The sequence below is a fragment of the Tinamus guttatus genome, unplaced genomic scaffold, assembly GCF_059628265.1.
Source record: "Tinamus guttatus ecotype Peru unplaced genomic scaffold, ASM5962826v1 Tinamus_guttatus_pri_ptg000212l, whole genome shotgun sequence".
Taxonomy (NCBI): Eukaryota; Metazoa; Chordata; class Aves; order Tinamiformes; family Tinamidae; genus Tinamus; species Tinamus guttatus.
Window position 1 is genome coordinate 851,210 of NW_028288746.1, and position 25,540 is coordinate 876,749.

The 25,540-nt window shown below is 43.0% G+C and overlaps 1 protein-coding gene across 1 annotated transcript; it reads left to right on the forward strand.

Annotated features, from left to right (window-relative positions):
• Positions 1–132: 132 nt before the first annotated feature.
• TEKT5 (tektin 5) lies at positions 133–25,540 on the forward strand. The gene is made up of 7 exons (XM_088524600.1): positions 133–718; positions 1,079–1,162; positions 2,157–2,227; positions 4,003–4,146; positions 7,815–8,037; positions 21,578–21,732; positions 25,327–25,540. The coding sequence occupies exons 1-7, from the start codon at positions 158–160 to the stop codon at positions 25,538–25,540; spliced, it is 1,452 nt and encodes a 483-aa protein (XP_088380726.1). The 5' UTR covers positions 133–157.

Consider the following 25,540-nt stretch of genomic DNA (forward strand, 5'->3'; position numbering starts at 1 on the left):
TACCTCATTCCGAGCAGTTATTTTGGCAAGAATCCCGGAATCTGCTGCCTGTGTGACACCGGGGCTGTGTCACAGGGGTGGGCGCCGCCGCAGAAGCCGCAGAGGCTGCAGCCCCCTCGGCTCCCGCGGCCCGTTGCGCCCGGGCTGCCGTGCGAGCATGGAGTTCCTGGGCACCACGCAGACCGCCAGCTACTGCGGCCCGCGGAGGACCTGCCTCTTCCCCGACCCGGCTCCCACCAGCACCACTCAGGACAGCTACCAGTCCTACTACCTGCCCGGTTACCGCTACCTCAGCTCCTGGAGGCCCAGCCTGTTCTGCAAGGGCTCCTCGGTGCCGTCCGGTGCCGATGAGCGCCTCAGCCCCGCCAGGCGGCTGCCCACTGTGCTGCCCTCGCTGCGGTCGGCCCTGCACGCCCGTTACAGCCCTCACGACTGGCACCAGGCAACCGTGGCACAGCTGACAGGCTCCGAGGCCTCCAGGCGCTGGGCTGGCAAGCTGAACAGCGATTCCATGCGGCTGATGCAGGACAAGGACCAGCTCACCTACCAGATGCAGGAAGGCAGCAGGAGAAACCTGGGACAGAGGCTCTCCAGCCTGGATTTCTGGAGAGCGGAGCTGGTCTATGAGCTGGACTACCTGCTCACAGAGAGCCAGGCCTTGGAGACGGCAAAGAAGCGACTCGAGTGCGCTGCAGACGAGATGCAAGGACCGCTGAAGGTTGGTTAGCGGGAGCTGCTTAGCTCGTGGCCGTTTTGGGGCATGGGTAGAGGTGGGTGCTGAAGCAGGCTGGTTGAGTTTGCGTTCACTAACTGCAGCTGTGCAGTCATCCCCTTACAGAGGTTTAACAGTTTCAAGCTTCAGCCCTGCGAGGCAAGGGGGGTGAGATTAAGGCAGTATGTGCTTTCCTTAGAGTACATCTGAGCAGGTAGGGATAAGCCACTGATGAGCTGCGTGTGAGGGAGCCACCTCCGCTCCGTTACTTGAGCTGTCAGCTCAGTGGCCCCTTCAGCACAACTCAAAGCATGAGCTCAGCCCACAGCACTGAGGCGACTGCCCCTGTCCTTGGTTTGCTTGCAGACTGCCCTGGAGTGCTTGTACAACCGGGAGAAGCGCATGGGTATCGACCTCGTCCATGATGATGTGGAAAAGAGCCTCATAAAGGTAGGATCCAAGTTCTGAGATTGTTCTCAAACTGTGGGAAGAGCCAAGAGGAACAGGCAAGTACCCTCGGGAGGGAGGTCTTATCCAGTTCTGTCTTCTCTGATCCTAGAAAATAATGTAGAAATATTTTTCAAGATTATCTTCCACACCTTGGTATATAAAATTTCAGAAGTCTGGCTGGCCTACTGTCTTGCAATATATAATCTTACTAAACAAAGGAAGTGAGATGGTTAATAAGTGATTGCTAAATCATTTAGACTAAAAATTATATACATATATATTGTCATTTTGCCATTACATCAAGGGATTATTCTGGATTAGAAGATGGTGGAAATATGTCTCAGCCACTTAAATAATCAGGATGTTTGTTCAGAGCCTATATTTTGCAATTTGCAGTTTTAGAGTTTTTCATGAAGCACTAAGGAGCTTATCCTAAGCATTCAGCACTTAATTCAGGGAGAGAGTTCAGGCTAAAATACTTAGTACTCTTCCACATGAAGAGAAGAAAAAAAATTGTTCAAAACGAAAAATAAGAACTATTTGCCCTACCTCCCAAGTGAGACAGCCACAAAGGACAGAGGCTCATTCAGTAGGGTCAGGAGAGCCTGTTCTGAAGCTGCTCTCACTCTTACATACTCTGCACAAGTGGGGAGACTGAACTTTTCTTTTTAAATTTGGGGTGTGTTAATGACCTCCAAATTATTAGAAACAGTTTATTCACAGTTTTGGAATTCACTCACATATGACTAAGCTTTATGCACTCTAGCAAGAGGTTAGCTTTATGCTAAAGGTGAAAATTATTAAATTATTGAAGTCTATAAACATGCTTGACAGCACAGAGGAAGAAAGGGACCAAAACACATCCTCTCTTGATCCACATCAGAGATATGGGAGATGGTTACAACATCTGGATTATGAAGAATACAAAGTATAAATTCCCTAAAACAAATGAAGTGTAATGAAAGGACTGACAGATGGGTATTCTCCACTGCAGGAGGTCGATCTACTCAAGGATTGGCAAGCAAGAATGAGAAAGCTTGCAGAAAGAATCAATCAACAGCTGGGGTAAGAATCTGCATTCTGTTTTTCAGAGAGGAAAACTGCATTCAGTGCTGGCTAACTCAATCTAATGACAGATTGAAAACAGCAAAGGCAAAGTAAGAGACTTACTCTGTCATTGCCCTCCACTTGTAGTTCTCACTGATGATAGAATATAATATAAGCATCTGATAAGAACTGACAACCAGTGTCACAAGACATTCCATACTGTGGAGGTCTGTTCTGGGGAGTGCTAAGAACAGAGCTGCCATGCGACGGAGTGAGGAAGCAGCAGGCTCTCGAATGGCATAAGGTAGATGTGATTGAACTAGACTTCCCAAACATGACTGTGACTTCATTCTAAAAGTCATTTTTTAAGATGAAATCCTTCATTAAAACAAGGGACAACAGTATTAGAGCGAAATTATGTCAATGTTGCTATGTGTCACACTGGAGAGAAGTTCAGAAGGAAATGAATATTTTTTGTTTGCAAAACTGGATTGAAAGGAAAATTATACTGATAAATTGGCACCTAAGCACATCATGAGGTATTTATTTATCAGTGAGGTTATGGAAAGAATCTAAATTATTTTTATGCATGTTATGGGAAGCTTTTTAACTTATTTGACAGTATGCAAATATCTTGGTAAGAGCAAATTATACAGCAATGTTAACATTTAATTAAGTAAAACTCCACACTCTGTGCTGCATTCAGAACAGACACAGATGAAAAAGTCATGTTTGTACAACATGACATGACAAAAAACTTGACAGAGAGAGCACGAGCATTCAGGGATCAGGAAGCTAAAACAGGAACAGCAGTACTTGATTGTTAGGTGATGTGAGAAAATGGCATGAAGCAGGTTTTGTAAATGATTGCTCTGATTAATAGCACTCTCATATGTCAGATGCATTTCTGGAGCTCATCCCACTATTGTGTTATACTGAGCATATCATCAGATAAAAACTCAGCACCCTGAATTTTGTCTAACTAACTCCTTTGTCTGGGATTTTGAGCTACCTTTGATTCAGTTCTGTGACCACCTCAGGCAGACTGGTACTAACGCCAGCTGACAGGCACATCACAAAACCAGCCAATTTCCAGAAAAAGTGAATGTTTGCAGTCTCCTTGATGCACTGGAAAGCAGAATTTTGATTCCATATTATTCCCATTATAGTGAAGAAGCAATGTCAGACTCTGGCAGAGCCAAAGGAAAATAAGTTATTCCAAAGTCATCTTGTGGGAATTTGAAGCAGAGATGGAGCAATAGATTTTTCTCCTAGTAGTCCAGATGAGCAGAAATATTTAAGCAGACTTTCTTTCTAGTGATGAATACTAGAGTTATTCTAAATGACATTTCCCCCTGGTCTGGAAACCTGGGAAACCTGAACGCCGGTCTGCACTTGGCGTTCTCTCTTGCAGCTTTGCTGGCAGGAAGGTTACCACCAAAAGCCTCCTCCCCTTTGCTCTGAGGTTTTCCTTCATGGCACAGAACAACTCTCCCTTCCTTTTCCCCCTTTTGCTCACGTAGCTATCATCAAAATGACAAGCTCCATTAAATGCAGTGAGTTAAATAAAGGCCTTTCGGGAATACTCTCCAGGAGCTGTAAATTGAGCAGGCGTGAATGACATAGCAGCTCCCTCTAGCTAAGTAACAGTGCAGAGCATTTCCCTGCCATGGTGTAAATGCCAACAGACTATAGAATTGTGTATTGGGGGAAGCAGAATAGAAGGAATTAGCTGTTCTGCACAAAAATATAAAAAGTGCTTCATATTTAGGTAAAGACTTTGTTCTTCACAGTATCAACAGAGATGTGCAGCATGCACTGGAGCAAGATCTTTCTGACAAAAACTCAGCCCATTTTATTGATCAGAAGTGTTTTAACCTGAGGAACACGTCAGACAGCATCAACTTTTACCATGGAGTGGAGAAAATAGACGGAACGTGAGTATGAGCAGTTATTGCAGCCTTCTGTCTCGAGCTCCTTGCTGTATGTGAGCCCCATTACCGCACAACAAGCCCCAAGCTTGTAGGCAAGAAGTGATACAGAAAGAAGTGGCTTCTCTCTCAGCGTGGCACTTTTTCCTTGAGAAGACCCTCCACTATGTCCCTGCCTTCTGGTGACTGCCCCTGTTGGAGCCCAGGCTGTTAGTCTGCAGCACCCACAATACTGAGTGTGCAGTGAGCTGTTATTTTCAGAATGGATCGAGTGCTTTATGCAGACTGCTCCTTTGGTTTTGATTTATGCAGTTTTGTGGCCTTCTGGTTTCAAGACCAAACCCAATAAAAGCAAAAATGTGAAAAGCTAAGGTGTGCATTTTGGTGCAATTTTGTAAACAGCACGTAAAGGTACACCAAGGACTTCATGCATTTTCCATAAAAAGAGCTTGGACCACTTGGAAATTAGGTCATCAAGCTACACAGAATTAAACAGCATGTGTATTAAACAGCACGACCAAAAATATTTGGCACACCTTTATCATTACTGCCTGAACAAGTTATATACAGTTTTAAAAACTGTGTATTAATAGTTGCTTTGTGAAAAGCTGCATCCAGTTCTAAAGCAATGGCAGACAAAAAACCCAACTTGCAATAGGGGGCAGTGTTTTTGTGCTAATCACTGATAAGTAGCCTTAGCACTCCTTAGCACAGCAGTATTTGAACGGTCAATGTACTCCAGAATCTCAAGTGTTCCCCTTTTTGTTCTATTGGAAGGAAGGAAGAATCAATATTGTTTGTTTACTTATTTCTGCTTTTCATTCGCTATTGAAGTGAAGGCATATCCGAGAGACTGGCAGGCAATCTGCCAACACTATTAACACCTACTTTTACGATTATTCCTGAATAAGAATATTCTTGTACCAACTCTGGTAAAAAAGTAGATTCACATGAATAAGTTTTACAGCCTTTTCCCTTTCTCATCAACCGGTATCCAAAGCAGTGCCAATTTTCGCTATCATTTTGCTGAAGTCATTTGTCGGACTGAGACATACCTATAGCACTCAGGAGCAAAGCAGAGCAGGTGTTTTTCTGCCTGAATCGTTCAATGGAGACAGCCAAATAAATCTGGAACTGCAATGCAGAAAAACAGATTAAGTATTGCAGATAGTCAAGACAGAAACCTTCTTAGAAGCTTATTTTATGATCATAAAAAGTATACAATCCATCAGGCCACAGAGGAAAGCAAACAACAAGAAAAGAAACCCTCCCAGAAAGTACACCAAGATTATCTAGACCAGTAGCTGCAAGCACAGTCAGGTTATATTTACTGTGCTGATTTTTGCTCTTTTCTGTGATGGCTTGCTGGGTGTCTGAAACTTTTCAGAGCAACTGCCCAAATAAATATGTAGCACTAAGGAATTCCAAATCCTCTAATTTAGCAAGATCAGTATTTTAATTTAGAGAGAGAGGAATGCCCTATAGAAAATTGTACAAAAGAAAAAAAAATGTACAAAAGAAAATTGTACACTAAGAAAGGAAGTACTGAAAATATTGCCTTAATATTTATTCTCAGTGTTCAGTTAAAATGTAAAGAAAGCAAATGTTAAACTCAAAAATAGTGACTTGTTCCTGCAGAGTTTAACCTATGGGCATAGCTTTTAGGGGAAGTTTTGTATGACGAAAGAGGTCTAAATGCCTGAAAGAGTTTGTCTCAGCCTTCCAGTTTGGCAGGTAAAATATCCATCTCTTTTCCTAAAATATGCTAAAGATTTCTGGGTGAAGGAAGAAGTGATCCAGGAGGATAAGCATGCATTATAGAAGGAGGTGAATTTAGCTTACACTTCACCATTTTTCAAGGAGGATGCTCCACATCGTGTCACACCCAGGGCAGCTTTCCTAATGTCACCCCTCCTTCCACAAGCTTCTTTTTCTTTTAAATTAAATTTACAGGTTATCCCCTTGCAAAAGCAACCACAACTTCCTACTCACTCTGAAATTGTGAGGTTTTCATCTCTTCTTTTTCCTTTGAAAAGGAGAATGAATCACCTTAATAATTTAAAAGACACCACAACAACAAGATTTGGCTAAACTTTCTTGACAAACTAGACACTAGCAACACCATAAGATAAACAGCAGTTTGTGGTTAAAGGGATGCACTGAAATGACCATCAGAAGTCCAGGGAGGCAGAGAGGATATGTCTTTTGAAATAAATGGCAGAGATTAATGGCTTTATTGGCATTAAAGGCCAAATCTGGCTGGGATTAAAAGTGTTCACCTGCAGACATATTTTGTCCATCCTTCATATTCCCAAGAGCTTCCATGCTCTTAAAGCACATTATCTAGATTCAAACTTTTGGCAAAGAGAGGGCTCAGGCTGCAGGTTTAAAGCTGCACAGGCTCCCAGTTTGAAAAAAAAATGAATTTGGGTTTTAAATTCAATGAATAATGATAACAAAGGCCAATTGTGAGTCTTGGAAGTGAAATCAAACAGCCCAAAGTTTGGGTGTGTACAGAACCCTGCGGAGGAACCCTTGTGCATGGTATTTTTCAGTGCAGGAGCCCTCTATTTGGTTTTATTGTGTATTCCCAGGCTTTTCCCTAGCAGAGCCATTTCTGTATGCTTTGCAGATATTCCTAAGCTTAGCTGTAATAGCCTGCAAGTTAGGGCAGAGGTGGGAATTCCTCCCAGTGACACACAGAAGACAGTGCTGGGCGTGCTGGCTCAGGTCACTGCCTGCTCTGCGGGGCCTTCTGAGGAGGGAGCCTCCCAGGGGGTCAGAGCCCCCACGTCAGGGCCCAGCTCCCGTCCCCTGCGAGGGATGGTCTGAGCCCAGGAGCCACCATCCTCCTCGCTGCGCCTCCTGCCCATCATCCCTGAACTGCGGTGGGGCCTCCCGGTGGTGACGCACAACTCTGCCTAGGAGAAAGGCTTTGGAGTTGCAAAAATATACGGGATTTGAAACTAATTTGATGGTCTGCAGTATTCAGTTGTTCATGCTAAATCCCCTAATAATCCCTTAAAGCCATTAACACTTGGAAACTTGACAGAGAACTTGACAAATTTCAGCTGAAATACAGCAGGTATCAACCCAGACCACCACCTAGTCTGTTAAAGATGGAGTGAAGCTATCTTGCTGACATGCATATCTGATCCTGAAGCATTTTTAAGTATAAATATGCAACAAGTATGGAAGAACAGGTCACTCTTTACATAGCAATACCTAAATCAGCTTACTTTGGAGTTCATGCCAAGGGCATTAAGACCTTTAGTTAGCAGCTATATAAACACTGGCTAGAAAACAAAGATTTTGTTGAGGATTAATGTAGTTTACTTGCCCTTTGTTTCAGGAAGTAGAGCTATTCATTCTTCTTCATTGTATTTTGGGGTTCTTATTGTTATTTTACTTACATTTACTTATACTCTAGTTAGTTACTGCAGCAGCTAAGCAAACCATAGGAACTCCATTGACGGAACAGTTCTCTTGATCAGAAGTCTTTGGTCTGCATGAAACAAAGATATAGAAAATAGCCAGTATAGAACCCTTAAAGTCATCTTATGTGTAAGACTGCAACACAGTAAAAAAACACTTTGTAATTATCATTAAATGGAAGCTAGCTCAGCTAAGCTTTAATTTTAATTTCTTCTTCTTAAAAAAAAAAACCTTTCTAGTGTTTCAGTTCCTGAGACATGGGCTAAGTTCAGCGAGGACAATATCAAGTCCTCTCAGCGCGCGAGGGCCGACTCCGCGAGGCTCCACGATGAGACGGAGGCTGCGCTGGAGACGGCGTCTGAGGAGACGTGGAGTCGTTACACGAGCACCAACCTGGCTTTCAACAGGCGCATCTCCGAGGTAGCCGATGCGAAGAACAAACTCCAAGCACAGCTGGCCAAGGTAAGAAATTACGAAGCTGCCTATTATCTTAAAATACATGCAGGTTTTTATGCAGTTTAAATGCTTCCTCAGCGAGCATCTCCCCAAAATGTATAGCTCATTTCTTCAAGCAGTGTATTAGAATCACAAAAACACGTGAGAAGAGCTCACTCAACAACAGCAATCCTATGTGGAGATTTACTCTGATTACATTCTTTTGCAACATATAGTTCAACAGTGGGGAAAGTTCTCGGATGGTATTTTTTAGGAATTTTATATTTGTTAATGATATTTCCTGACCATTTTGCGACATCAATTACTTGAATAATTTAATTTTATTTTGTAAATAATGAGCTAACTTTGGAAACTGCAGATAAGTCCTCCAAACAGCAGCACATTTGGAAGGGGAAGGCTAAAAGTTTTTGCACATTCATCTCCCAGCAACAAGGAAAGAACCCTGCATTAACTCAAATTTTATTTCTAAATATTCAAGTTAAATGAAATTCAGAAAGTTTGTCTGGACAGACAAAAGCAGCACTGATCAGAATCTTTTGTTTGGCTTCTTTCATTTGCTACCTGGGATAAGTTACATAGAGGAGAAATGCTCAGAATCCAGTTTCATACCTCCATTATTACCCCAAACTAACTAAATCTGTTTTCTATTGTTAGTTTGTAGTAGCTAAGATGAATAATTTAAGAAAAGTTTTTTTTTTTTTTTTTTACAAAAAACAAACCAACTATGTATTAACATGGTGACAAATTTCATTTAATAGTTCATTCCTCTTGTCAGTAACAGTAATAACTTTGAGTCAAGCTTTAAAGTGGTTTGATAATGTTCTATATCCAAACTCCTAGTGCATTTATGAAATAAATCGGCTTTACTCAGGTTCACTTATTTATCTCAATGCACATCTGGAAACAAAAGTGTTTTCCTGCCATTCTGCTTACTCTAAGTACTTGAAGTTTTTTTTAGTTTATTTAAAGGTAACTACAGCACTTTTCCCTATACTGGACCATTCATACAAGTTTCTCATGGATTTTAATCTCTGAACACTTGCTTCACGTTGTCCAGTAACTTTTTCTAATGCTTCTGAGTATCGCCTTTATAAAAGACCTTAAAGCATAAGGTAGCACAAAGTGTAGAATCACAAAGTGCATTGTGAGGTATCAACATAATACCAGAGAGTGGGTCAGAGTCTGACTGGTAAAATGAGATGACTTCTGATAACTGTAATATAATGGAAGAAAAACTGATTTGTGCCCCTGTACTATCACACCGTTCGACTGCAGTAATAAGCTCTCTGAAGAATCTGCATAATCTTATTTATAGAAAGAATACTTAGTTTCATGAATAAAATACATGAATAAAAAAGCATCATGTAGACAGAAAAATCTGTAAGTGCTTTCTTTCTCTTTATGAACTCCTGAGGCTGTGTATGCTGACATACAAAGTGACAATTAGGACTTCCATAGCAGAGATACCTTACTCATCATATACACACCCCCAGGAACATAATGCAGAATAACAAAATCCTGGGATAGAAGAAAACTGCATAGGCCTGTGAGTAAAGAATTCAGGCTGGTCAGTGTTGCCAGCTTGGGATGCAAGGTAATGGTTTTGTTTTCCCCCACCATGTCGTTTCCATAGGTGGCTGTCATTCCCTGGGCTGGTATTTCTGAGTAACAGACGATAGCTAAGGGGACTGTTTAGACTAGCAGTACCTGTGCTTTACTCTGGGAGACCAGTTTTGAGTCTCCGTCTCAGCCTACAGCTTTACACCCAGCAGTAGAAACCAAGAACATGTAATAACTGAAAAGGAAAATGGAATAGCCTTGGTGCTTAAGATGTAGCAGATGTTACGGGACAGAAATCCTATTAATTCCCCTGTTCATGATTGTACTGTGAAAAGACAGAAAATGAGAAGGAAAACGAGGGCAAGGGTGAGTAAGGAGCGAGCACCCAGTTTTCTACAGCTAAATGTAACAGACTACCATTTCTTCTTTGCTCCAGGCTTGCAGTAGAGTGTAACCATCAAATAAAATAAAATCCCTAGGAACTATTTTAAAAAGGAAGCCAACAAAGTAGCTAGGGGACTGTTCTGCACTTAGGCTGTGCGGCACTTCTGTTCTTCCTTTGGGATGTGATTATAATCCAAAGCCGTTACTACGGTGCTGCTTCCCTGCACATCTAATAGCAATCAGACAAGTTTCACTTTGGTGTTGAAAAATGAATCATTGCTTCAAAGGCTGTTTCTGCACTAACTTCTCAAGCAATGACTGCTGCTCTTAGAGCTAGCGTTCCCTCTGCCAAATTCTGTTCCTCGTTAGGCAGGCTATCTCCATGAAATGGGAGAAGAACAAGCATAGAAAAGCTCTGCTACCTTGGAACCAGGAAAAGCTATTTATTTAATGAGGTCTGGAATGCATTTCTGAATGAATAATACTTTTATGCCTTGCAAAGCAGCAAAATCTCTTCCAAATAAACAACTATGCAGCCAACCTCTCCCAATTGTTTGTTTCTAAAACCAGTGTTTCAAGAAAGGAAAGAATAAAAAAAAATATACAGCAGAGTAAATACTGTGAGTATGATGACCCAAAAATGATCCCATGATGAACTGGCAAATTTTCTTCAGTTTACGTCACTTACACATAAAGGATCAGCTGTTAAGGTTACAAACCAAAGGCCTAATGTCTCGGCTTGTCGCCACTGCTTGCTCTTTAAAAACACAGAGCACCTGATGGGACAGTTTTTATCCAATGCTGTGGGTTTTATCTAGTGGCTCTGGATGCAATTTGTTTTCCTTTGGAACTAAATTTTTTTAAAAAACTCATCTAACGAGACCGGTAAGCTCTGGAATCAGTGCACTATAGTAGTGTCTGTGTTCGATATTGTGGTCATGATTATGCTGCATGCTGTGGTTAGCATTTGTAATACGTGTACTTAAAATCTTTTTCCTGGACCAGAACTTTTCCATATTCAGTTTAGATTGCCTATATGCATGCGTAATGGTGCATATCAGCAAACTAATCACACCCTTTGACTCAATTAAAAATACCTATTCCATATGGAAACCTGTTTATTTTCCTACTGCTATTTTAAAAAAGAAAATCTCCTGTCACATTAGAGGTGTTTTGCTTATATTCCTTGGCCACTTCAAGATGCTGTCTGTCCTTATCTGTCTTGGTGCCACAGAGAACATCTCCATTGAGCTTCACACACGCACGTGTTACCAGTTCCACCCACAGCCAGGGGAACTGACCTTGGATTTAAGCCCGTAAACATGTCCCATTTTACAATGCATTGAATACATAAAGCAGCCACAGTTGTTTTCCAAAGATAAAGGGGGCCACATTGTATGTGCCTAAGCCAAGGTTGTAGGGGCAGGAGGCTAGTCTCCATTTGGAGTATGGGAAACTCGAAGGCACAGTTAGTTCTCAGCCCTGTTTCTGCCAGAATCCTGTTAATGTCAGCCTTGTGAGGACAGCTTCCATGTTACAAGCACGTACTCTGTCCGTAAGGACACGGCAGAGAGAGAAAATGCCTCTTTCTACCAAAGAGACAGGACCACAAGAAAGCAAAAAATAGTCCAAATGTGGCTACACTAGACTGAAAAGCAGTAATAGGAAGGGATACATCAATGAATAGGAAGGGGTGTATCAATGAACGGTGCGTTGTCTGTTCATCTTGCGTGCTGGAAAACTCTTGGATCATGGCACTCGAACACCATTCTTTCCCTTGCTGGAAGACAACGTTGTATCACACGTGCGAGTTGTGCTACTCATCTACACGTTTTTGCTTGGAAAAACTCTGGTGCCTAGAACTTCAAAAGGCTCCGAGGGATCTGGACAAGAACTAGAGCATGACAAGGCTGCAGTACTGACAGATCAACAGGTTATTTTACTGGAGCCTGAGATCACATTTGTCCTTTCAAATCTGCTTTGCTTCATGCCTTTTTCTTTCACTTGTCTTCTGCTTTATCAATTCCTGTTCACTGCTTACAAAAGTAGTAGCAAACCCCAAAACAGTGGTGGTTTTAAGAAAAGTCAAGGAAAACTATACTGGTTTGAATTTGAAGTGTAATCCATGAATACCAAAACCAGTGCATGGGAGGTGTCTTAGAAGGCAACGTGTAACCAAGTTTCAGTGCAGTTAGTGGTAGCAAAGAAAGCAGGAGACCAAAGGCATCTACCTCAGTTTCTCTGTTAATAGCGTTCAACCTATTCATACTTCTTATTTACCAGTATCTTTTCTATATTAAGGAATTCTGAAGACCTTTCTTAGTCAAAATTCACTAGAATGACCAGGAATTAACTGACATGAAAATAGAGGAATGAACAAGCTGTGGTTTGTTCCACCTGCAGGTTGCCACCTGTTACTTTTTCAGAGTTGAGATGTTCTTATTAGGCATTTACTCATTCTGTATCATTAACTTTCTCTTTCTTGAGTGCTTTTGTCTGAAACAGTTCATTACAGAACTTTTTTTCAGGGGAAGGTCACTGGAACAATGTTCTTGTTCAAAAGTAATTGATGGTAGTCAAGCTATTGAAGGCTCTGCGAGAACAAGTTACACATGAAGCCTTCCAGCTCCTCTTCCAGATTTGTATTTCACAAAATACAAGGAGAAACAGCGATCCATTATTATTTTGCTTAGGCTTATTCCAGAACATTGTCTTCCTTTGTGTTCAGACAAGTTTGCACTATTTATGATTTATTTAAGACATACACAGAAGGCATCTATGTAGTGAAGGACTGCTCTGTTTTTATTTCTATCAAGCATTATGCCAGGAGTTTTGCTAGGACCTTGTCCATCAATGACATAATGTCTCCATCCCAGGTCACAAACTGTGCAAGTCTCAGACCAATAACTACACAACAATCTGTCTGTTTTTATAAGCATTTTGCCTGCTACTAGCTCTGTTGGGGATTTATACCTCAGCCTGTGCAGTGTTCCTGCAACACTTACCTCAAGCTGCTGTTAAAAAGACCCCTGGAGTTTCCTGTTGTAAGTGACTGAAGTTCTGTCACCTAATTTGAGCTAGGTTCCTGCTACACAATGTGCCCCTACAGAATATCCTACTTTGAAACATCATCAAGGTGTGCTGTTCAGAAAAAAAAAAAGAGATTTCATGTAGTTTGCCATACACACACACCATACGCGCTCCCCAATCCAGGCAAGACCAAGGGATACACCTAAGAACTTTTCCTGGTATGCATCTGAAAAACAGATTTGAGAAAATAGTAAAAAACAACACAGCATGAAAACATACATGTACTATTATTTCATAATATATAAAAACCCTTCCACATTTTTTTACTTTTTACTAATAAGCCTCACAAAGTCGCATTTGGTTAGAGGGACAGTTTAGGAATTTAAAGATGTCTTGGGGCAGATAGCTGTGTTTTCATTCTGTATTTCAGCAGATACCTGGTCTGGATCCCAGTAACAAATAGATTCTAAATTCAGATCAGGTTTCCAAATCATCATTAGGGAAGTCTCAGAAAAACACAGGTTGTCAGTAATTTGCAGCATTCCTTCTCAGAATTACTTCTCAGCATTCTCAGTCCAGCTGCTGTCTGTTCTCGCTATTACTTGATCTGGCATCGCCCTCCCCATTGATATATTTGGGAAACTGCTTGAATTTTGTCTACTTTAGGCGTTTCAGTGTCTGCTATTAAGCTCTTCCTGCCTGCTGCTTCTTTTGGGGAAAAAATGCTTGGTGAAGCTGACAATCCCCAAGTCTAATAGAAGTTTGGGAATGGATTTGCATGTGTGAAGCATTAAAAAAGGACTAAATTGCTTTTGTAAGGCTGAACAGGGAATTATTAACTGTGTAAGGGAAATGCTCTCCTTAAAACCCTACTTTATCAGTCTCCCTGTCCAGGTCACTGCAGAGCTTCTAAGCAGAATATTCCCTGCCAACTTTTGCTTGATTTTCTTCTAGAGGATAGGTCAATCTGCTGTCGTTAACAGTGGCAATCCAGCTGTGTATGTGGGAACAAGGATGTGGTATCAAGCATTTCCTACACTAACTCCAAAGCCAACAGGTTATCACAATTGCAAGAAGTTTTAAAGGCCTGGAAAGCAGGCAGTTGGTACAGTGAGTTCCTCAACCTTTTCTTTAGCCTACTGAGGAGTATGATGTTAATAGCACTGGATGACAATACTTGATTTGCTTTTAAAAGAAATGATTCAAGATAAGCACAGAAAACTTACCAAATCAGCAAGCACCTATGTGAAAGAAAAAAACCACTATTATAGAAATCCCTTAGTTTGAGCAGACAAAGACAAAAGAAAAATCAGTTGCTAGAAGTCTAGTTCCATCCAGATGGGAAGCATAAGCACATACTGCATCGCTGCAGTATCTTACCTCAGACAGGGGCTTCACTAGCACCAGAAGCATGAAATCAAGATTCATGTTCTCCATGGAAAGCTCTGCTCTTTCTACAGACGCTGCCTTACAAACAGGAATTCCTACAGGATGGACTGTTGACCTGCACACAGTGCAGGTGGCCAGGTAACTATAACTAACTATTTTCCCACCCAACAATTGGCACAATCCCATCTGCAAATCCATTCCAATTGCACAAGGAGGCAAGTCACTAATTTGTCTTATTTCCAGCCTGAATGTGGACTGCAGAACCCTGCACATATGAGGTGCTGGAGGCTCAAAGCCAAGGAGACCTAGCTGAATACTTGGCAAGGGTTAGACTAGGAACCCCACTGTTGAGAGAGGATGTGGTCTTGTAGGGATGCACATTTTGTCCAAGACTCTAAACAGAACATACATTCTGGCTTTGGTCCCAAAATCAGATTTTTAGGCCAGTTAGGGAAAAACATAACCTACTTCATATAACATAGAAGATGGAGGTATGGGGTCTTCTGCATGCCTCTCTGCAAGAAACGCTCGGTTCACATCAAGAAACATTAGGGATGTAAAATGTATGCAGTTTGCTAGGAAAAGAAGGAAAACCTTTAATCATGGTGCAGCCCCTCATTAATGTGTTAGCACCTCTTCCTTAAAGTTACAGTTACCATAAATAGTTACCTTGGCTTTACTCTCCTCAAAATAACCACGAGCACACGATGTTTACATACGTTAGCTCTGGAAAACAGTGGGAGCCGCCAGCGAGTGCCGTGTTTGCACAGCCCAGTGCTTGTTTCGCACCCTGGGCAGCAGATGAGCCCAGCAGGGCAGAGCACCCGCACCGCGGGCACAAGCGTCCGCGCGCTCTGGGGCAGAGCTGCCCAGCACCGCCCTTCCGCTGAGCAAACGGGCCAGAAACGTGTTAGAAAAACAAACACGTGCCGAGGGAACGAGGGAAAAACAGCCAGCGCTCCAATCAGCAAGCAGCTATGATTCCGAACTTTCCACGGAATTCACTGAAGACAGGCATGTTTTAGAAACAGCTCTGATTTTTCTTTTTTTTCCACTAGGGTGCAAAAATATCTTTCATCAATTTATGGTGGAAATTTAGCATTCATTTTCTGTACCTGCAGAACCTACAGAATTATGTTACAGCAAGTTACTCCATTTTTTAAGTTAGTCCCCAAGAGTCTCCATCCTTCATGCCCTCGCTAACCCCAAATTATTATTAAATTATTTGTAATATTGAAAAATTATTAACTACTGAATATATTTATATGGTGGTTGTAGGAAATACTGCATGCATTTTATGCTTAAACAACTTTTATAAAATTCAGGGGATGAACCTTCTTAAGTTTATAACTAGTTTATAACCCCAAGGTACCCTCATAAAACTTGTCTTTTTTCCCCCCCTTCTTCTTTGTTTGCCTTAAACTCTTGGTCATTTGCAGTTTTTCATGCCCATTCCAGGTGCCTGAGCATACGGTTAATCTTATTATTTAATATTTAAACTTATTTCAACACTATTGAGTGTTTTCAGGTGATTAATGAAGAGTGACTCAGAAGTAGTTGTGAAGGTGTGTGCTAGTATAAGCAGCTCAAACTTGCCTGGAAAAACCTGTCTGAATGAGGAAATATTTATTTAAGTTGGCAATATATAAACATTAGAGTTTTACTTACAAACCAAGAGAAACTACAGGTGCAAACTAAGGCACGAAGGTGAAGAGCAAAGTGGATTTCTGTGTGCCGAGCTGGTTGGTTGGCTGTGCGGGGCTGCGCGTGGCCAGCGCCGTCCCCGGGACCCGCCTGCACGGCGTGACGAGGCCCTGCGGGTGGCCTAGGCAAACCGCCTCTGCGCCAGCCCCGGTCCAGCTTCCTGCGACGGGGAACTGGGGCCAGGGCCCTGCAAAAACCTCCCCGCACCGGGCACAGACAGCAAAGGGCAACGCAGGAGCCAGAGCTGCTGCCTGGCACCCGCTCCCTCCAGGAGGGCTGGAGGGTACTGCAGTGGGCGCCAAGATTGCTGGGCCTGCAGCACCCAGCGCAGCAGAGCGCCTCAGGTGGGGCGAGTAGAGCAGTCTGCAGGCTTGGTCTTGTTCTTTAGCAGCTAAATGTGTGGCAGTCGGGTATGCAAAGAGTTAAGCGTTTTCTGGCATATAGTTATGACTTCCTCAGTTATTTTGAAACAGGTACAGAGGAGTTTAAAATTCAGCCATAAAAATCGTCTCCCATGAAACCAATTGTTTTGGTATTGCAAAGTGATGGAAAAGAATCCAAACCCACTAAAAAGTTAACAAAGTAGTTTAAAGGAAAACCGAAATCAAATGTATCCCTAAATATAGATTTCTTTTTTTTTTTTTAAGTCAAAATCCAGGCCAAGTTAAATGGTCTTCCCATTATAATAATAATAATGTTATTTTAAAATAAGCATTTGTATATTTTGAGGACCAATGGAAAAGTTAAACAGAAACTGATTGCATATAAATGTGAAATTATCTGGACTGATTTCAGAGCTTGAAGTAGTACCAGGATTATCATTGAGTTGTTGGTAACAAATGAAAGGCCCAAGGTCCCTGGTCCTACATTTGAATCTGTGTTGGACAGACCTTTGCAATACGTGTATTGTAAAAACCATCACGTCCAAATTAATTCGGATTACAGATTTGTGTTATACTTTGAAATAATGAGCCCGTATGCCCTAAAACTAATTATGAAATCAGTCACATTTTAAGTATGACAGTTTGCACATAATATATTGGATGAAATGTGAAAACAGATGAAAAACTTAAAAAAAAAATTAAATGGAAAGTCTAAAAATTAAACATAAAGAAACGTTAAAAACTATGTGGCACAAGAAAAGATGCCCTAATTGCAGGTTGATATAGCACTTTCAAAATGCTTCTGGGGTGTGTAAGGCTACCCTGACGGCACCGTGACGAAGCAGCGGTTCGGGCAGCTCTGCCTCCTGCCCTGGCAGCACCCGGCCGCGGGGCAGCGAGCGAGCGGGGGCAGCTCCATCAGCTCTGCAGGGCGCCCCAGCCCCACGCTCTGCTGGCCCCGAGCCCGGCCGTGGCCGCGTGCTCTGAACGGGCTGCTCGGGGTTCCTGTTTTCCCCTCCTTGCTGGAGGTCGGCCAGGGCTGACGTAGGCTGGTGCAACACGATCTGGTGATTCTCCGCACCAATCCATCGATGTAGAGCACATTATCTGAATCGTTTTGCCCAATGCACAGCCAGGGTGAGTAATGGGAACCTGCAGAGCTTCTGCCTTGGAAGCAGTTCCCCCGAGGACGTTTTGCTCCGTATGCCCTAAATGATAGTGCTTTAAAAAAAGTAATAGAAGAATTGAGAGCACAGAATGAACCTAAACCACATCCACCTAAATGTAGCCAAGCAGTACCTAGAGATGGCTGCATGGATTTAAATCTGAATTTGGAGTTCACAGGCAGATTTAAACTATTTTTCTTTAGGAATGACTAACCAAGGATTTGCTCGGTAGCCCTGCTGGGCGGCCTGCCTGTGCACACTGTTCTACAGACAGCTTCTGCCTTCAGGACCCCAGAGCACCTGCAGAAATCCTATGGCCTGAGTGGGCTTTGCACTTACTGCTTGTGGTACAAGCAGAAAAAAAAGCTGGGCAGAAAAGCTTGAGCTTTCAGTGCCCTTTAGATGAAAAGCTCCTCATCCGTGAGCACTTGATTGCCAATACAGAGAAGCATTTTCTCATTAGACTGCTGGAATGAGCTGGTCTCTTTCCAACATTAGCACTGTGTGAAATGACATTCATATCATGCAAGATTTAAATACTTTGAATAGCTTCTAGATATACAACTATTTTCCTGTATCAGTTACATGCCAATATGAGGAAAATGCATGTATCAGTTTCCCAGATAGAGAGGGCAAAGCGCTCTCCCGCTGCGGTGCCGCTAAGGGAACACTTTATACGCTTGTTTCACATGTGCCATTCTCCCAGTGGGTTCAGCATTGTCTTTAGTAGGTCCAGCCTGTTCCTCTACATCTTAAAAAATATTTGACATGTAATTTAGTTTTTCGTGAAGAAGAGTAAGGGGAACCCAGCTATTACACACCACCATGGACTACTGGCATTACCACGGGTTACAGTAGCCCACATGGGGATCGGCCCTGTTATCTGAAATACCAATGACTGTCAAACTGCTTCCCTGGTCCTCTTGCAAACTTGCATGATGCTCCTGTGTGTGTTTCTGTGCTCTTGCCAGTTCCCTTTGGTAACTTACTGCTTTCCTCCTGGTGGGGAATAACCTGAGGCACCTGCATTGCTTCTACTCACAGAGGGGGCAGGAAGAAGAGTTTTCTCACAGAAGCTGTTCAGTTCATCTCCTTACATTTCTCCAACCCAATCACAACAATTAGCATGTGGGAGAGCCTGTAGCCTAGCTGCACTCACTCTGCAAAAGGCACTATTTTGATTCATATTGCCATATAACATAAAAATCAGCACAGTGATTACATTCCATGCCTACCATTACATGAGCATATTTGTGAACTGTTCCATTGCCCTGGGGAGCTGGTTTCACCGTCACGGTTCATTTCCAGCCAAATGCTCTGAGCTGCTTTAACTGCTGCCCTGATGGATTCCCTGTGCAGAGGTGCATCTCCATTCCATGGGCTGCCCAAGAGGGAAGCGCGACCAGCAGGAAAGCTCCGAGTCTGAGCACAGAGCTCCTGCTCAAGCTCATCTGAGAATGCAAGTCCCCTACGAAGCCACCTACATCCTGCCATCCCTTTCCAAAACTTAAGCAGTTTTGCACAGCTCTTGCTGCGCAGAGATGTGTGCCGCTTTCATTGGTTTTAGGTCTTTTTTTTTACTGGGAAATGCAAACAGCAGCCTGCACGAGGAATTGCTGCAAGAGGTGAGCACCCTGGCGATGCCGTGCAGCGGCGCAGCAGCAGCGCTGCAGCACACAGCTTGGCTCGCTCGCCTGCGGAAGGGAGACACCAGAGCCGGGACAGAAGCTGTAACATAAACACAGGAAAGGAGGGCCCTGCTAAGCGGCGGGAGCTTCTGAGCCCTGCACGTTTCTTTCCCTCACAGCCGTGCCGTGTCCCCGCGCGCTGCTGTTTTGCTTGGCAATGGTGAACGGTGGGAGCAAGGCACGGGGCTTGTGAAATTGCCCTGTTGTACACGGGGAACCGGGGAGCAGCCTGCCCCGCAGCCGGCCCTCGTGGGCCAGGAGCACCCCAGACACACGGGATCCGCTTAGCAACGTGCGCTTTGCGCCAGCAACATTATAAATAGCCAAGTTTGGCAACAGCAAAGCTCTGCTTCTGAGCAGAAGATCCCAAACGAAGTCCTTTGTGTTACAAGGGTGTAGGAAGGATATGGACTTTCTGCCTAATGAGGGTGGCTAAATTCATCAAGTCTCTCTGCCTTGTTTTTTTATCTGTAGAAGTAAATATACACAACTGAATATAAAGCTATATATCTAATAATGCTATCTTGTCATAAAGCAGTTTCTCTGCAAAATAGTTACAAAGTGCACTGGATTACCTGCATAAATATTTCCTGTAAAACATGAGTTACTTACAGAAATTATATAGTTAAGAAAGAACCACTGAGAAATGAAACGTTCAGGAGAGATTTCCCACTCTCAGCTTCACTTTCTGCCACACTGTATTCCCTTCATGACATTTTGTTCCCTGATGCCTGTAGGCAGTAAGGACTCAAGCGTCCACCTCTGCGAGAACCCGGCCTGGTCCCAGGGGACACCCGGCGGGCTGCAGCAGGCGCGTGCGGCGCTGCGTCACGGTCCGTGCTGACCCGTCCCTCGGGCAGCGGCCGCGCTGCAGGGGCTGAGCCGCCTCGGACGGTGCTGCCCAGGAGATCTCCCGCTTCATTCTACCACACAGCCTGGACCAGCCCTTAAGGATCCGGAGAGCTGTGCGGGCTCCTGGCACCCTTAAACCCTTCGGTTTGTCTGTAAATAACCTTTGAGCAACAGAGCCTAATTCATCCTCCAAGCCGCACGTGGCATTAGCTAACCTGGCAGGCCCTTGCAGGTGGGCAAAACCTACGCAGCGGCACACGCTAAGCTGCGTCACACCGTTCGCATGGTTGTGGAAGTTCAGGTAGCACTGATCTTAGTTTGGCTGAGAAACTGTGTTAGTTACAAACATTCTAAATCTGTCTGTAGGAAACCTTGAACACATTCAACATTGGCTGTAATGAACTGTGATAAGGAAATGTAACAACCAACTGACTGGGAAACATTACCTGAATATTTTCACCCTTCCTTTTTCAGGCTGAGTGAAAGAGTCTTTCTCTTACAGCTTGGCCACTTGGGAAAATATGAACCTGTGATAACATGTTCTGCAACTAAAAACTGCTATTCTAATTCCATGGACCTCTCCTTTTAATCGGTGTTTCACTCCATACCATCTCCACTTAAATAGAATAAGTCTTTAAAGCAAGTTGTTTTTCCCCTTCGCAGCTCCCAGAGGTACTTTCAAAACCTTCAAAATTTACCTCCAGGTTCATATAGAGCAAATATGTCTGTGTTCCTACGATTTTTCAGTCTTAAGAACTGATGTCACCAGAACACTTGGAGCACACATGAGGTTCAGAGGGGACATATTAGGTGGCTTTCTGTTTTTATGAAGCAAATGGAAGTGAGAATTGAGTGAACGTTTAAAAGAAAATGACAGCTCGTTTGGAATTTTAGCTCTGCAGAACTTTCCTGATCAAGCAGCAAATTTTAATTAAGCAGAAAACATAGTGAAGCAAAATTAAAGTAGATCTTTGCAGAGCTATAAAGTCTGCCTGCTCAGAAATGGCTTCAGACACAAAAGCACAGCTGGAATTTCCCCCCACCCCAAATAACAGTGTGCTTGTCTGCTGGTGGTAAAACATTTATATGCCAATTTGCCTACATTTTTTTATGAAGCAACACCTTCACTACATGTGTTAATGTTGATGTACGTCCGTAAGGCCCCTCCCTTTGGCCCTGCCAAGAGCCGTGATTCCCAGGGGCCTCCTAGAGAACAGGCACGACGGAGGCAACTCGTCACACGAGTACCCCGACGGCTGCGAGGCCATAGGCAGCTCCCTCCCCTGCACCAGAGCAAAACGACAGGCCAGCGCGGAAGCAGTTCCTATAGGAGAGCCTAAAGCAGGGGCGTATGCACGCGAGGCTTATAAATGTGCTCTGCTCTGTTCAGACACTTCAAGAAATCTTCCAGACGGAAAATACCATCATGTTACTGGAGAAATCTATAATGGCCAAGGAGAGTCCCCTGAAAGTGGCACAGACCCGCCTGGAGGAAAGGACCAAGCGCCCCAATATAGAGCTTTGCCGAGATGCACCTCAGTTTCAGTAAGTAGAGGCTGGACAGCCACGTGCTTGCTCAGTCAGGCACTAAGGAGCATAAAATTTAACGGGGTTACTTAATTCATTAAGATTAGAATTGTATTCAATGCATGCTGCTGATTATACAAATTCTGGAGGAAAGAGCTAAAACCCAAGTAGCCCAAGTAGCTATATTTAAATGATGGCCCCAAACTTCTGATGTCCTGTGTGTCTAATTCCCTTTAGAATCCTCCTCCTGGGTCAGTTAAGAGATCAATTGCTTGTTGATATGTTTAGGGGGATTCAGGCTCATGCCCGAACTGGATTTTCTGCATTGATTTTAATTTCATTCAGTATAAAACAGCAGTACTTCACCTCAGGAGTCTCCTAATTTTAGAAAGATAAAATCCTGTTGTCTTATGCAAAAATTATCTAATGGTGAAGCTCTAAAAATTTACTGGAAATAAGAATAAGGCAGCATCTTTTACTCCCTGAACTCATTTTCAACACTTTTACCCAACTATCTTGTGATTCCAACATCAGCTTTGCATAGGCCAGCTCTGCTGGCATCGGTTTTGGCTCTACACCTGTGGGGAGTTCCCAGCTCACGCGGGCATGAGCCGGTGATCCCTGTGCTGTGCTGCATTCCAGAGGATGTGCTGCATCTTTCTGGATGTACGAGGAGACATCTGAGACATTAGTCTCCTCTAATGACTGAAGGCAGATCTTGGGAATTCTGCTTCTCCCTATCTGTCTGGAACGTATCAGGTTCCAGGATGACCCTGTTGATCGCGTACATCTCATCCAAATGCTCTCTTCACAGTATTCTCTGGGGGGGTTCTCAAGGGCTACTGCATCAGGATTCCTCCTGTACCTGCTGTGAACGCCACTCCAGAAGAGATTTTTCTGAAGACTTTTTATGAGAAGTACAAAACTATTCCCCTTTGATATCCATCTCCAGCAAGATCCTAGTGTGTAAAAACAGCTTCACATACAATAGGATTAATGAGGTGCAGAGTGCTTAGATCGATTATTAATTCTCTTAAACAGTGTTTTATTAGCTCAAAAAGCCTCTATCAAAACAGGGAGGTGCCAGTGAATCAGAATTCACTGAACTCTTTTTTTCCCTTTTTCTTCTAATTCCTTAACCCATAAGTTGTACAATGCAATACATTTTTTTTCCAGTTTCTTACCTCCTTGTTCAGACACTGGCATTTCCTCTGGTGTATCTTCATGTTATATGTCTTCAGTTTTATGTTCTGCTCTCCAGATGCATTCTCTCACAAAATATTGGTTTGCATCTGAAGTCTTTAATATCCAATTAGATAATTCTATTTCTGTGGCTTTTCATATCACACAAATCATGCCTGTTCTTGCTGCAGGAGTTCAGCTGTGAAAAAAAGATGACAATTCTGATATGGCCACTGCTGCATTCACTGAGCAATTACCTCTGCTGTGGGAGTCAGTCTGTTTTTTCCACTAGCCACTCACCACTGATCGGGTGAGCAAAAGTATTAATCTCAGCATTGAAGACTCTCAAGAGCCCTGCCTGAAAAAGGCTGAAAGTTTCATCTGAAATCACTGGCATGTCCAAATGTCTTTGAATATTTTCCTGAACTGGAGTGAAGGGCAAAAATCACATATTTTTAATATCTTAACCAAAATATTTATACGAGTACACTCTCTAGTAGGTGTAGTAATACTGACAGATAAGGAGCACATCACATTGTCCTTTCTGCAATCAAACCTAATTCAGATCAGGTTACTTCAGATTCTTTAAATAAAATCCCTATCTTTTGTTGCAATTAGAGATGGAAATTTTGACAGAAGGTATTTGAAATTTGACCACTTTTTCACTCTCAGTTTTTGGCTGAGCTCACACCTTAAAATCTTTTTTTGTTGTTGTTGTTGTTTCTTTTTTACATGATGAGCTCCTATCTGAGAAAGCAAAACCATTTGCTGTCAAATTCCTTTTTAAGGATTTTTGATTTTAAATTAAGTGTATTTAAAACAAGCAGGAGTTCAATCCAACAGCTCAACTATAATGGGGAAAGAAAATATCAAATGAGCCCCTTCTTTGTAACATGCAAACGTTATCTGGCTTTGCTGTTTATTGAAAGGGAAGTGCTGATGTTGGCGCTGGTCCACTGTGTGTGCTGCCAACTTTGTAGTTGAAGGAATTGGACAGAAAACAAACTAATGAAGTCTGGATTTTCTGTGCTGTTCTGAAACAAAAGGGACTATCCGCAAAACAAGTTAAGGTGGATTTTGGCAAAAAAAAAAAAAAAAAAAAACAAAAAAAAACAGCAATATCTTTTGCAGTCTGTGGCACTTGGAACAATTAAGAGAACAGTAGATAAGTAGAGGCTACGTCTGACATCACTTGTAAAACTCAACACATTCAGGTTAGAGCAAGAAAGAAAAATTACTAGCTGTTATTGAGATCCTTAAATACATTAGCTTCACATTCAGCCCAATGATGATTTCAGTTTTATGGTTTCAGTTTGCAGACCTTTCAGTTTCAAGCCTGCAGACTTCCCAGTTAGCTCAGGAAAACGTTTTGGGGCAGCATATGCAGGGCAAGAGCAACTTGAGAGAGGTTAGAGTGGCTGGATCCTAGAAGATGAATCCTTGAGAAGGTGCAACCCTGCGGTGCTCAGCTGCAGCCCGGCCGCGGCACACGCACCCTGCAGCCTCCTGCGGTGGGAAGGGACCTCCTTCACACATCTCACTAGAAAAATCTGTAAGATCACCAAAAAAAAAAAAAAAAAAAAAAAAAAAGGCGAGTGAGCCCGGAACATTCCAGAAATCCCAGATATCTGCAGCAAGAATCTGTGCTGGAACCAATAACTTTTGGAAAATGGAGGACACTAGAGAGGAACCCATTTTAAACAGTGCAAAAGACAGATTAATTTTGTAACATAAAGATTTCTATACTCAGAAAATGCATTGTATTAGAAAATAAATTTGGGCTTTCAAAAATTGCTAGTGTTTCCCATCTCTGACAAAGTGAATCTGAATACTGCATTTTGTCTGAGTTTATTGGTGAACAGTTTTGGGGATGGTTATCTCTACACAAATCTTCAGTATTCAAGGGCTCAGTAAGAACATGTGAAGCTTTGGCACATCTCCCTACATAGACCACTGGAACGAGTTTGGCCAGTATCAGCTCACGGGAAAACTCCATTTCACAGCTCCACGCTCAGCAGGTCTCTGGGTGAGTTGGCCTTTCCTAACGTGCTTGTATCTCACCTGCACTCTTGGGCACATGCTGCTGCGCAGGTTCAAGCTATCACGAGCTACATCAACACAACGGCCTCCCCGAACGGCTGCTACGGCATCACTCAGCACCCCGGGAAGGCCGTACAATGGGCAGGGTGCAAGCGGATGAGATTGCAATTAGAATGATAAAAGATCAGAGTGCCCTAATCTCTGCTGAAGGTCAATGCAAGCAAGAAATCAGCGCTTCTTGCAGCTGCTAAGCTTGCAAGTTTGGCCAAGAATAGTTTTCATATTGGCCCAGCCCAAGAGTACTGCTCAAAGCCTGCTTGAAAACCAGACCTGCAGCTGCTCTTTGCTAAAGTTATTTGGGCAACCTGTTTCCTTTTCTTTTTTTTTCAGGCTTGTCAATGAAGTTTTTGCTATAGATGACACCTTACAGACCTTAAAGCAACGTCTGCGAGAGGCCCACGATACTCTGCAGATGTTGGTTCTCAACAAATCCAAGCTGGAGCATGAACTGTCTGTGAAGACAAACTCCTTCATCATCGATAAGAAGTGCATGGACATGCGCAAAACCTTCCCCAGCAGCCCGCGGCTGGTTGGCTACGTCTGA